At 40.2% G+C, this 14,630-nt stretch overlaps 1 protein-coding gene across 9 annotated transcripts in view; it reads right to left on the bottom strand.

Annotated features, from left to right (window-relative positions):
- Positions 1 to 14,630, bottom strand: part of magi1b (membrane associated guanylate kinase, WW and PDZ domain containing 1b) — a 143,957-nt gene that overhangs the window by 44,827 nt on the left and 84,500 nt on the right. For 6 of the 9 annotated variants that reach the window (XM_008409556.2, XM_008409557.2, XM_008409552.2 and 3 more), the window contains exons 6-11: positions 14,228 to 14,310; positions 13,598 to 13,630; positions 7,373 to 7,430; positions 4,615 to 4,736; positions 3,088 to 3,204; positions 45 to 230 (exon numbers count right to left, since the gene is read on the bottom strand). In XM_008409556.2, coding sequence (XP_008407778.1) covers positions 45 to 230; positions 3,088 to 3,204; positions 4,615 to 4,736; positions 7,373 to 7,430; positions 13,598 to 13,630; positions 14,228 to 14,310 — 599 coding nt within the window. The remainder of the gene's footprint in view (positions 1 to 44; positions 231 to 3,087; positions 3,205 to 4,614; positions 4,737 to 7,372; positions 7,431 to 13,597; positions 13,631 to 14,227; positions 14,311 to 14,630) is intronic. The other 3 variants (XM_008409558.2, XM_008409551.2, XM_008409554.2) reach the window with 1 other exon arrangement.

Raw genomic sequence — 14,630 nt, 5'->3', positions numbered from 1 at the left:
CAGTACTCCCCTTCTTCGCAAATAATAAACGCAACGGCACCAACCTGTCTCCATCTTCCCATCAAGGGCTGCGGGTCCATCCAGAACCAAACTCTTGATCTGCAAGAACTCATCTGGCTCGTCCCCTCCAACAACCGTGAACCCAAACCCTCGACGGCTCTTCTTCAGTTTGGTATTGATGAAGGTCCCGTTCAGCTCTGAACGGTTCCTAGTAAAGAAAGGCTTCCCACCTGAACACAAAGATAATTCTGCTTTAATTACTCTCATGTGAAAACACACAAATTCAATTAGGCCTAACAGGATTTGGTGTGGATCCTTTAAGAGAGCTGCTAGAGTCTTAAAACATGGTCTATGTCAGCTAGCATTGGCCAAACACAATGACAATTAACGTCGGCCTCCCCGCAAACACAAGGTTTTAAGTATATCCTTTTTGATTAAGCCGTGCCAAATCTTCTCCCATAAGCCGTCTGTCTACAGTCAACGCACTCTTTTGGCAAAGTATTAGAGGTGTGGGTAATGGCACGAATTGAAGCTGTTTTTCTGCTTCTCGTCTGTTTAGTCTGACGCGATTACTCTTTTAAAGTAGGCCTGATCCAAATAACTAGCCAGGACAACCCCTGGCATGAGATCTGGTAATATGATGCCAGAATAAATCTGCCTTGTAACGTTGCCAACCAGAAGAAGACTTTATCTGACAAAATAAGCCGAAGACTCTTATTGTGAATAATTAAAGAAAATAATCCTTGAATAGGTGCATTATGCCGACAGACGCTAAAATGTTCCTCTATAGTAATCCTGCAGTTTTAGGTCCTTTTAATGAAGTGGCAGGAAAATTATCAGCAGTATTAAGCATAGAGTAGCACACTTCCTCCATCTTTTGCTGTGCACTGCCAGTCAGACTCCTTCATGTGTTTAAGGGTGTCCTGCTAGGAGATACGTAGCTCAAGGTATCCTCCTCAACTCTGACCACCTTCCCTCTCCTTGCTGAATAGAGCCTTCAACCACAGTGTGATACTGCCATCTCTTTGTTTTATTATGAGTGTGTTGCGTTTAAGATTTTTACGGCACATGCAGAGTTTTACTTTTAGGTCCAAACGGGAAAAAAATGTCAGGTTTTGGTCTTATCCGAATGGAGCACCTTCTTCCACATGTTTGCAAAGTCCCAGTCACGAATTGCGGAAAATCTCTGAAGATGTTCTAGTCATGCAAGCACGGACAGTGTGTTTTCGATCTCAAATTGGAAAGCTGTGGGGGTCAGGGTACAGGGCTGCCAAATACAACCGATAGTCAGTCCAAACGGACGCCATAGACTCCCTGTGCTACTCTATAAAAAGCAGAATTTATTTTGCAAAATAAACACGTTTAGAACAGAACTACAACTAAAATTTGACAGTTTTGCTTCTATATTTGCACAATTTATAACAAGTCTGTTTCTACTAGAAGACGCTCGATCGTGTTATACGTTTTTCTTTAAAAAAAAAGTTTCAGAGGAGGTGAAAACGAGGCTTCATGGATATGGAGCAGGAGCAAAGAGCAGGGAGAGAAGGAGGAAGTTCAAGTCATCTCTCCCATTGATCTTAAAGGACAAGAGCGATATACCTGACTAACATCTTCTGGTTTCTAAGCTAGGGCAAATAAGGTGGATTAGCTGTGCTTGGGACATCAGGACACGCCACTGTAGAATATCGTCTCTGCTGCCTGGAAATTGAGCTGGTAGCACGTCGTGAAAGTCATGAAGCTGTCTTACAGCAACAATCTTCAGTCAGAGGCCTCTTCAGATTCACTGCAAGACTAACTGCTACTGGAGATCCATCCTGCCTACAGCGTCACCGTCCAAAATCACTGAGGACACTTGGACGACATGAGTGAAAGCATTTAATTTCAGGATAAAGTATTTCTGAGCTGAATTGAATGAGACCTGGTGAATAAAGCCTCATCTTTTACTACAAAACAACATTTAAGCTCCATGTGATGAAAGATTACATCCAACATGTTACTTCATCTGCTTCTGACAAATGGATTTCAGCAAAAAAGAAGGCAAGATGTCGGTGGAGAGAGGGAACATTAGAGAGAGGCATGTTAAGCAATCAGCAGTACAACACTATGTTTCGGCAGGACCATAGTTTATGCATACGATGAAAAATACATTACCCTTTGAGTCAGTTGTGTCCTTCCGTTTGTGACATTTTGTGGTGAACGCATGTCTGTGCAGTGGTGCTATACAACATTATTTCTTATAAAAGGAGAGCGACAGCCAAACTGTCAGCTGATATATTCACATGAGGGAATGGACCAAGAGTCAGGGGGAAAAAAAACATGAACTCAGGGAGTCAGATAAAGAGATTTTAAATGATTTCTTTGTCTGGCAGAATAACATAGGGGTACGACGGTCTTAGACAAGGAGACACAAACGAGTGGGCTCAGAGCGAGACGGGAATTATGGACTGAAGCACAAGAGAAACCGAGGGAAGGTAGGAAGAAAAAAAAAACCAGCAAGACGGGGAGCCATAAAACAAAGATCAACAAAAGACAGAGACACCCGACGGTGAGGCTACGGAGAGTAAAAGGGGAGCTCCAGAATGAGGCAGTTAATTCTAAGCCATGACTGGACTAATTAGACAGGCTGCCAGTGGGAGGCTGGCATGAAAGGAGCTGGCAACGCTGAGAAGGAAACCCGCTGCAGCTGGAGGTGTGTGCGTCGCTAAACGATGGGTGAAATCAGGCCATTATTTGATTTGAACATGGAACATTACAAAACCGTACAGAGCACGGTTATATTAAGGACGTCTCCTCAGAATCTCAACTCCGTTTCGAGTGCTCACTCGTACAAAATGTACCTCATTGCATATTTTGAATGCGATAAAGTCTCCCCACCCTTCCCCTGCCGTATTGATCAAGAATAAATGAAATTGCTTCAGAGTGTCAATTTATGGCTGGTTTTTCATTATGAAATCTAAAACACAGCCTCGGGCAATGGCAGAAAGAAATGACAGTAGGAGCTAAATCTTATTTAGCACATAATCTCAGGGTAAGAGAATGGAAGAAGCTAATGAGCGCACAGTTTTTTTTCTACGGAACAGAACTTACGTTTTTGTCCCATGGCGTTGGGTATGGGTGGACCCGTCTGGGGGTCCCTGTACGTCTCATGGTTGGCGGCATAGGTGGCCAGGGGAGCGCCCGCCAATGCAGAGTCCTCAATCCACTCTGCAACAGCAAAAAACATCACATGTTCTCTAGATGGGGAAATAACAAGGAGGATAGCGATCCTGCTTGTTCGGCTCCAAGACAAGATCTGACTCTTATGAAGCTGACTGAGAAAACGAAGGAGTTAAAAAGCTCAAAACGGAGCACAGCTCGACCTGGTGCTGGTCATTGCACCCTTTTGCCACGTCTTTACCTTTGCTCTTTTGCTGGTTTTGCACCTGACTTGATAAAACAGATGATATTTCATACCGACCATGAGTAAATTCATGCCCACCAGGTAGATGTTTCACATCCTCCGTTGACAATTTAAAGTAATTTTCTAGCTTGCACACATAGTTTTCAACAAGGCAGTGTGGTTTTATGACTTCAGTAAATAACCCTCAACAGCATGAGGTTGCTTGGAAGTATATTGGCTCCATAAAGTGCTTAGAAAATAATGTACTTATGAATACACAAGACATTTAAGCATTTTTACGACTATTTACCTCTATAAAACAAAACAAAAAAATATATATACTCAACTACCAAGGGAAAAAAAAAATAAATCGATGCGACATGGGCAGAAAACGGTTTATTTACAGATCTGAAAGGGAAGTAGGGAGAAATGAAGTTCCAACTGGAAAAAAGCCAAATTGACCAGTAGCAGTTTGAGCGGGTCCTACAAGCTTCCTGTTGAATTCATTTCAGCGGCTGTATGTGATTTATTGCCTTGTTATTTCAGCAATGGAAAGATCAGATTGAAACCTTGATGTGTATTCTCGGTGGAGAGATATAATCAATACCATAAAGGGGTGCAAAATGAGTAAAAACTCTGCATGAAGGGAGCCTTTTTTTTTTTTTTTTTAAAGTTGATCTTTCTGATCTACAGTAAAAGTTGGCAGGTAATTGAGGTGAATCTAATGTTTTCTGCTGGATGAGCACACAGCAGGGTGTGATAAGTGAACTCCCTTGTGGGCTGACCTGCATTTAAAATCGATTCCTCGGTGGGGTTTCCTATGCGTGCATAAAACGTGGACGCAGAATGCAGAAACAGCCTCCCAACCCTGGCCGAGTTCGGTAGCTTCGTTTGATAAGAGTCTTTCACCAAAGGAGCTACGTTCAAATTTCAAATGCGAGACTTATTGTTTCAAGCAGAAGTCAAACTTACTTGTGTTTCGCACCTAGGAGAGAAGCTTCAAACGCAACAAAGAAATCCAAAATGAATGGAAATAAAAGGCTGCGCCGCGCAGCCGCAAATCATAGTTATGCCTTTATGGGACAGCGCTTAACAAATCATACGGCAGCAGCAGGCGGCACATAGTAAAAAAATAGCAGTAGCTGGTACGAACACTCAAACACAGGCAACGCAGGCGTAAACATGAATATAAAAGAAAGAAAATGACGCCCCTTGGCGGGGGCTTGTGAACGAACCTCGGATGTAGCGCTCACCTTCAGGTGGCTGCTGGCTTTGGGGCTGCGGCTGCTGTTCCAGCTGCCTGCGCCTCTTAGCCTCCAGCAGTGGGTTTTCGTACTGGGTCTTCCTGTTGATATGACTGTGGATCAAGGGGAAGGGGAGAAAGAAATGTAGGAGGAATGGATTTAAGGTGGAGGGGGAAAAAAAACAACAACAAACAAACAAACAAACAAACAAATGGGAAAATGTGGCAGGTGTGCAGAGAACAGCGGGAGGATAGAGAATAGAGTCAGGTAGGGTCAAAGAAGGAAGGCATGTGGGGAAGACAAGGTAATAAGATTCTGATTAATAAATCAAAGCACATTAGACATGCACCTGTAAGAGTCCTCTATTTAAATGTATATAACCAAGTTACACCAACAAAACTCTACATGGCTGGGAGGGAAAGTTGTTCTCAAATCAAATATGTTTTTCCCCAGTAAATATTTTTCTAATTGTACAGTTGACAAAATTCCCACCAGATGTTGGCAACAACTAATGCAAACTGGGATAATAAAATCAATATAATTTATAACGCTCTTTTCATTAATAAAAATCTTAAAGTGCTACACGGTGCAGCTAAAAACAAATAAAAACGATCACAAAAAGACAGCCATTTAAAGGTGGAGAAGATTACAGGGATCGTAAGGATCTAGAAGTTAAATGTGAAATAAGGAGGTCCTTCAAGTAATCCGGTGAGGTGAGGTGGGTGATGAGTGCAATTTTATACTGAATCCTATAAGTTACAGGAATCCAGTGAAGCCAGTGAATATGTTCAACATGTTCACAGCTTGGAAATAATATTTAGGCAGGATGTTGTCTTTGAATTATCACACATTCAAATTCTGTTTGCCAATAAAAAATTTCGACCGTTGCATTAAATCAAAGTCCTCTCGATGGCCATGCTTGATAAATACCTTTATAAACCAAGATGCTAAAGCTAAAAAAAAAAGTAGCGGGACACTGAAGAAAATTTGATTTGATTGCACTTGATGTCGGCATCTTAATATTCCACAACTGCATTGCAATTGCGTGTTCTTTTGATATTATGAAGGTCTAGTAACAACTAAAGTTGAAGAAAAAAGGAGATGTAAAAGGCAGAGAAAGCCATGAAGTTATCTGAAGTCTGGCGGTGTTCAGAAAGCAATCCTGTCCCCCATTACTTGCAAATTAAGAACAGGTGGCTTCTCATTACAAGGCAACTCAAACATTACCTTACTGTTGCAAAAGTGTTTCTAAACTTGTAAATGTTGCTAAATAATGCATTTTCCGGGGATGGAAAGAACATCATTTCACCATTAACCAGTCACAACCAGGTGCTGTTTGCAAGATTTCTGACAGCGAAGTCAGAAGAATAATCAGAAGACTTGCACAAGAGCCAAAGAGCAGCTGCAAAGATTTAGAAAGAGCCTGGATTTGCAGATAGGTACGTTTTAACTTCAGTGGCTTCTATGCAAACTCACCACACAATATTCGACTCTTGAAGAAACAGCAGAACATTTGGACAGGTCTAAGAAACACTAGCTTATAAAATGCGCAGATACATTCAAAAATAGGCTCTTTAGAAGTCTTTTTTTTACCCAAACAAATGGTGAACTTTGGAAGTGAGAATCCTGGTGTGGGTTTGACTTACAGCAAATGGCACCATCAGACTTCATAAAAGAATGAATGGGGAAATTCATAGGGACATTCTTGACAAGAATCTGAAGATGAAACGACCAGCGTTTTTCTTCAGAAAGACAATGATCCCAAATAAACTGTAGCAAGAAAAAGAAAACGGAAAGCTACGTGAATGACTAAGTCATTCTCACAATTTGACATTAACTGAAAACAGAGTGTGGAAGAAGTTTCCAGAACCTTTAACATTTAAAAATGCAGTGGGGAAAAATGGATCAAAATTACACCTGGAAAATTAATGGGACTGTTTTTACCCTACAGGAATCTTATTCAAGCTGCCATCTCCCATAGAAAGGCATCCATTCATTAGGTTTGTTCATTTTCCAATTCCACTTTGCTCATCTTAATTAATGGACATATTTGTATACATCACATTTGTGAATTATTTGAGCCATTACTGACATCTGGTGAGAGTTTCATGTCAATAGCTCCACTGGAAATGTATTTACTAGAAAAACTGTTCGAGTTGAAGCCTTTTCTGAAGGTTTAATTCACAGAACATCTTTCACATCATCCAGCATGCCTGGGAGGAGCCCAGCAGCCGAAAGCACTTTATTATGAGGCAAATGAGAGCAATTGTGAATAATGCATATGAGAAAATATATTGCATTGACAAAGCAGGACAAAAAATAAATTAAAAAAAATGATGCCACATCCCCGAGCCCCCAGGTGCTGCTTTGAACGACATCAAATACACACTGAGCATATTTGTACTAATGCAGAGGGCCGGCAGCTCCACACCGTCTAAAATGAACGAGGTGTGCGAGCGCGCGCACACACACCCGTAAACTCAATTGTTGCTTATTTTCCCAAATGGTAGGGGCACAAACAGAAATGTCCTACATTCAAGCATCGCGAAAAAGCTGAGGCACAATTTGCTTGACATTGACGGAAAACAAAACTGTAGGCTCAGATTTACAATGAGGTCAAGAGTTTCGCTTGTTGGACTAAAAACGGGAACACTCGTGTTTTATGCCCGAGAAGAAACATTTGTTAGACGAGGCCTTCAATTGATTTCATAAATGTCTATCTGCAAACTTCATACTGCGTGTGACTTACTCAACATAGTAGACCCCATAGACTGGATCATCGATTTTCTCCCATCCATGAGGAAGTTCTGTAAAGGCAAAACACAAAGAGGACCAGGCAGATGAGGACAACAAAGTTGCAGGAAGGCTTGGATTCAATCATCACTGTTGGGCAACATCATCATGAAACAAACACTGATTTATTCGTCCACAGACCCTGATTTTCCTGATGAGCCCATGTCTCAAAACCAGAGCATCCAGTGCTGCTGTCAGGAACCCTGGGATCATTTTGATCCAATTTTATAGTGGCAGCTCAACAAATTAGCCAAAATCAGAAACGTTTGTTTTCATCAGTAATGCATTAATGTCTTTAAAATATTTCAATATTTTAGATCATAAAAACCCAAAAATGCAGGCGAGAATCGCTTATTAAAGCAAACTGTTGTAAACTAAACCTTTAAGCTGAATTTTGGGACAAACGTCCAGAAAGAGATGCTCAAACACAGAGTTGCTTTAAATCAAGGTTAAAAACCCAACCAGCTTAGAGTTGCTTTCGATTTATAATAATCGGAATATTGATTGATAAGGATGCTAAAAATGAAAGTAGATGCATAGCCGTCTCATAGGAGATTGTAGATAGTAAGCATGGTGTAGACTGCATAATAAATTAATTGTACAGACATAATCTTTGAAACAGTAGAAATTGTGATGGAGTAAAAATTAGATGTGTAAATATGTATGATGCTGGACATATTTGGACGAAGTAGTTGGGAGTAGGATTTACTGAACTTTGTCTTCTTATTCCTTTTTCTCACTGGATATGCAAGTTTTATATTTGACTTTTTTTTGTTTTCTTAATTTTTTTCTTACATGCTGAAAATACAGATTTCATTTCGTTCATATATTTGCATGATCATTCTGATGAAGGCATTTGACAAAATATAACTCTTATTACTTGTTTTGGTTACTGCATTGTGTTTTTATCGCGTAAAGCACTTTGAACTGAGTTGTTGCTAAAGTGTGTGGTACAAATAAACTTGACTTTCTACATACAGACTGCTGGCATAAATGTACTTTTCGATGTTACTCTCATGTATTAAGACACGCCTATAATTTGAAATCCGTCAGCAGCTCGGCGGGATCGGAGCGACTCGACAGCTTCGCAGGTCGTCCTTCTCCTCCTCACCTCTGTCACCTCTCACTGCTGACATTTCCGCACATCAGATAAGAGCACAGCTGGACCCCATGGGCAGAGACGTATGAAAGGCTTAGCGACGGAACGGAGATGAGGAGAGAGAGAAAAAAAAAAGCAAGACGGGTCGAAGAGCGGCAGAGCCAAAAGAGGAGGGGAAGCAGGAAAGGATAAAACAAAAACAAGAAAGCAGGAAGCAGGCAAAGACATAAAAAAAAAGGAGTGGAAGCGGATGGAATAATCCAGGATTTGCAACCGGTGTACAAAAACAGACGGAACAAAAAAGGTCGAGTTGAAACGATTCGAGTTTGCCGTTACGTGTGACTGAGTGCTTAATAAATGAGAAATTTTATAAATGCACATACCTCTAATTCAAACAGTGCATTCATGTAAAGCTGTCCTTGGCTTGAACAGAAAAGTACTGTGACTGTAGGGCTTCTCGGCTACATTCCATGCATTTTATCTGACATCTCCTTCCTCTCTGTAGCTGCAGGACAGTGCGACTATAACACTTTTGAATTCATCTTTACCACATTATAGTTTGTCGCGTTCTCTTGAATCCAAACACACCAAACTGGAAGCGGGACCAAAAGATCCATCTCCTCCAGGTCGGAAACCGAATCTCCAGCATCAGAAATCACTTCAGATGCGTCCATACTGCTTCAGAACAGCAGCATGAACCTTTAGCATAATATAAACATGAATGGGATTGCGTCTGTGGCATGTCATTGTCCGGCATGAATTATGCTTCAGTAATTCAGTCTCTTTGCGATGAGTACAATATTTATCTCTTACAGCCCCGATCACAGCTGCACTCATCATTGTCAGCCATCCACCCACAAAAGCTAATTCCAGAGGCTTCTAAATGGCTCCAAAAACAGATTGTTCGATAACTCTGACTTGTGACACTTGCTCCTCTTTGCAAGTGGGCATTAATTACAAACAACCGTCTAACTCTTAACCACTGTCTGGCTGTTCAATTTGGAGGCCCTCTACTGCAGCAGGGGAGTGAGGCCATTAACAGAAGAATTACAGCGACTCGCTAAAGAATTTATATCCCTTGAACTTTCACATTTCAACATGCTGCAAGCACAAACTCTCACTGCTTTTACAGCTTTAAGTCTTTTGGAGTTTGTTTCAGCTAGAGTTGTACACTTGGACCATGTTCGCACAGCAGGTCTTTAAGTCGCATTTTTTGGTGAAATACTTTTGCTTTTTTTGCATAGTCATTAATACTACTGATTAAAAGCAACCACAATCGGACTTCTGTGTGAATGCCTTATGACCCCAAGGCGACCTACATTCTCTGAAGAAGAACAAAGAAGTCAAACAGGAGCGAACTGTTTACTGAAGTGATGATGAACGCCATCAATTATAACATTTATTTAGCGACGGGAGCCAACAGTATCGTCACAAGATCAAACAATGAAAGAAGCTGGTAAAAAAGAAAGCTCAACTAACAGCAGCGGGTTTTTGTGGAGTATTGACCAACTTCTGTAGAGAAGTTTGTTTCGATGCATAGTCTCACGTCGATGACGTGAATATTTGATCAAATATAAGGCTTTTAAAACTATCAAATACCTATCCAAATTAGCACCACGAATGGAAGTGGCACAGATGTCTTTTTTGTTTGGGGGGGGGGAGATTGAGACTGGGCCGATCAGACTGCTGTGAGAATGTAGCCATTGAGACTGGAATATTTACCCAGGCTTCTAAAATACCGTCAGTCCAGCCCAATTGGTTGCCAATACGGGCATAAATTTTCAAGTCTCACCGTAGATTCTAATTTGGAAATAGGCTTCGACTTTGACTGGGCCATTCTGTTTGATCTAAATTATTATATTTTAGGTCTTTCTATACGTTTTAGGATCATTGTTCTGCTGAAGGGCATGTCTCCAACACAGTCTCAAATCTTAGGTGACATCTAACAGGTTTCCTCCTGCATTTAGCTCTTTCAATTTTGGTATTTATACATCTTAGTTAAGGTTGCATGCCACACCTTTCACACACCGATTTGTGAAAAAGCTTAAAAACTACAATTCTTCCCTCAAGTTAACAATAATTCATCAGCTTAACTGGGTTTTATTCAGTGTCATCAAGGGCAAAGGTGGCCAGATGGAATCTTGAGAAAAACGATTAATTTTCCTTCCTCTTATGCACCGCTTTGTGCTGTTCAAATAAGACTTTAAAATTTATAGAAATTTGCAACATTATAAAAATACATTGATGTCTAAAATGTCTCTAGATGACACACGGGACAGCATTTGTATCCTAGTTCTTTGTACAATCAGCAATTAGAGTTGGTAATCTAGCATGCATAAACATTAGCTCATTATTCACTGTTCTCCACATGCAGCTGATGCAGAAAGCTCAAGGAATTCAAGGTTACAGAGAGAGAGAGAAAGAAAGACAGACAGAGAGAGAGAAAGAGAGAGAGACAGACAGAGAGACAGAGAGAGAGAGAGAGAGAGGGAGAGAGAAAGAGAGAGAGACACACAGAGACAGAGAGAGAGCTGCTGCTGCTACTGCTGCTTCTGCTCCAAGTGCGAAGCTGTGGTGGCTGTGAATTATTTTATTCAAATGTTTTGAACTGGAACGTTAAATGGATTGCGGTCCCGCCTCACCTCGCACTAAATTCTAATCACCCACTTGATTTCACACTGCACTAGTTTTACTCCAGAAGCTGCACCTGTGTATGACTATGCGTGTGTGTGTGTGTGTGTTTGTGGTGGCGATGTGCGAGACTGCAGAGTAGACAATGCCTGGTGCTGCTAGCTTCTGACAGGGATGGGATACATCTGCGTGTGTGGAAACACAAATGAGAGAGAGGCAGAGAGAGAAGAGAAAAAAAAAACGTGTCACTCATTAGGCTGTGTTTTTCCTCTCACCCTCTGTCCCTCTTCCCACATCCTGCTTTCCGAAGCGAGGGGGAGAACAGAGCTCGGTGAATTACATCTCCAACTGTTTGCATCTCATTCTCCTGATACGCTACGTTGATTGAGGCCTCTTGAGTGAGAAATGTGGCACAGAGAAGAACTCGGCCCTTGTGGGCGTATTATGCATGTGCAAACATTTTTTTTTTTTTTTAGCTGTGTTCTATTGCATTCATACCAGTTTTGTTGTTTCTGGGTTTATTATTTTTGCCTAATGTCATTCTAAAAACTGTTGATAATCTGATTTGTGTTTCAAGTCAGATATAAAGAAAACTGTATTTCTCATGTCACATCAGTAAAATTATTCACATTTACACTGCTTTATAAGGAGCTCTGGTGAGAAATGTGGCACAAAAAAAAATTTTAATTGCAGAAATAAGATTTACATCAATTCCACCTTAGTTGTCCACCTAACAACTAAAACGACCAAATTAATTGGTGTGAAAGGTTAAGGATTCAGAGGACAGGACTAAAAGATATGGCGTCGGAAAAGCCTAAAGAGTAAAATGAGAACTACAAACAAACCCTTTAATTTTTTTTTTATTAATCTTTTCCTTTAAATTTAGAAGACTGAAGACTATTTCTAGGAACATTCAAAGCACTATCCATGACTTTGTATTTCCAACCGGTTTAAATCAAAGAGGAAAAACATACAACTCAAGCATGAGTTTATCTTTCTAAGTCAGGAAACGTCTCCTCACTGAAACGTTCATTAATCAAGAATTAAACCATGTAAAACAACTACAACTCTGATGAACAAGGCAGAATAATGAGCAAAGATAATCTAGCAATGACGTATGGTAAACAGGATTGTAAGGGAGGTTAAAAAGAAAAAGAAAAATAAACTCTCTCAGATTGAAAACTGCAGCGTTAGGGGGCATGATGTGTTCTCCAAGGTTCCATATGTAGAACAATTAATCACATTCCACATATCACCTATTAATAAAATTCAATTACCACATGGTGGAAAAGCTGGCGCTAATGTTTTAAACAAGGTAGCCATTAATCAGACAGGGAAAATGCATCAGTCATAACTAGTTAGTATCTAATCCAGGAAGCATTTTTTCTAAACAAGTGGACTGATTGTCATGACTGATATTTAGGTTTGTTTTATTTTAGAAAGCTGATGGGCCTGTTGCTGCCATCTGGCTCATGCAGAGAGCCATTAAAAACAAAAAAAACAAAACAAGCATCATTAGAAGAATCTATTCTGGATCTGCAATTTGCAGGAAGCGATGGCCTGCTGAGGTGGGAGTGTTTGGCGATTTGATGTCCGTCCGTCTGTCTGCAGGTTGAGAACTGTGTAAAAGGCCACATGCAGACTGTGTTTGCTGAACGTCAGAGTCACATACGAGGGGCTACGCTGGATAAATGTCAAGTCTCTGTAAGAACGATGTCTCATTTCTGGATGATTAAAGCCGTAGTCACTTCCCGCCTACAGTCAAGTCACCACGAATAAGCTGCCGGACGTACTGCACGATTAAGTAGATGTGGACGATCAATTTTACTGATAAACATCTTTTAATCTCACCAGAAGACTCAAGTAGGGTTGGACATTAAAGGTTAGAAAATAAAATCTCCAATTTACGATTTTAATCATTTTTCTTTACAAATGACAGAAAATATTTCCCAGAAGTGGCTTTAATTTCAGTCATCCTTCTGTGAGTTGTACCAGAATGCAAGAATTTCTGTTTAATTACAAGAATTTTGTCAAAGTATTAGCAGAATAAAGACGCAATTTTACCACGTCGTCTGAAAAAATTATTTTTTGTTATTTTTTGTGTTGGAGGTCTCATAAAATTACTACTTCATTCTCCAAATATTAAGACTTCATTTTGGTTATATTAAGACTTTATTCTCACATTGCTACGACTGCATACTTTTAATATCATGACTTTAATTTTTTTTTTTTTTTTAACTATTAGTCTGACTCTTATATTCCGTTGTGGAGTTGACCTGAATTCAAAATCTAAATAAACAAAAGCTGCAAAAACGATTCTCAAGCAAGATGACATTACTCTGACCTATGAAAACCCAAGGAGTGCATTGGTGAAAATAAAAAAAAACAAAAACAATTAAATCTTCAAAAACAAAACAAGAGTTATAAAAGAGGTCAGGCATTACTTCTTACCTAGATCGTCCAGCTCTTCTGTATGGACCCCTTCTACTCAGAACGATGGATTGTTGAAGACACAGAATGGGGATGAGAGAGAGAGGGACGTTTGGTGTTAGGTGGACGCAGTAGCAACATCTGGCCACTTGGTGGCAAGAGGTAAACAAAGCCAGTCCATCAACGTCATGTGATGACCATTGTTTACAAAACACAGCACGCTGGGTTTCTGCCATGTGACCGGATCTATGTGTTGTCTGAGGCAATATTGTCATAAAGGCAGTGACTAAAATTTGATCTTGTACATGCGACTGAAAACTGTACATTTTATTTCTTATAAAAACATGCTAAACAGATTTCAGAGAACTAACTCCTGAAGCATGAATTATCTTAAGTAACTAAGGCTCGTTTTCCTGAGAAAGCTGGAAAAAAAAAAAAAGCAAACAGAGCAGCACTGTTCATTTCTGTTGCCCAACACTGACACCTAAAGGTTACTGTGAAAACAGCCTATGTGGATTACACATCTATGACATAGAAATGAACCATGATGTGAAATGTGTCTTTTGTCATTAAGTTGTTTCTTCCAATGAATCCGGCACTGAATTAGATAATGGTAGTGAAAAATTAAGAACACTTCCATAGATCACATACCATCATCTTCACATTCTTCCAGGGGCTTCTGAGGTTTGTCCAGGCACCGAGGGTCTAGCCAAGAGGTGGTCTTTGTGTTGTGGCTGAACAAAACACAAGACAAAAGTTTATTGGCATGCCAATGACAAGTTAAAAAGTCAATTACCACTGACTGATTAGGATTTAGATTCACATAAGACGTGCAGCTTGGAAAAGCAATACAAGACTACATTCTGCAGTGCTTTCCAAAAGTATCCATACTTGGTATTGACTTGTACCAAAGACTAGCTTCATCTTCTTATATTAATCTTCCAGCAGGAGAACAACCCTAACAAGGTAGCCTGAGCTACTATGACATATTTGGATCAAAAAGTGCGAGAGTGGCACAGTTAAATGCCAGATGTAAATCAGGATAAGAGTCTTT

Source organism: Poecilia reticulata, linkage group LG5 (genome assembly GCF_000633615.1).
Source record: "Poecilia reticulata strain Guanapo linkage group LG5, Guppy_female_1.0+MT, whole genome shotgun sequence".
Classification (NCBI taxonomy): domain Eukaryota; kingdom Metazoa; phylum Chordata; class Actinopteri; order Cyprinodontiformes; family Poeciliidae; genus Poecilia; species Poecilia reticulata.
This window is presented reverse-complemented; position numbering and strand designations above follow the sequence as displayed.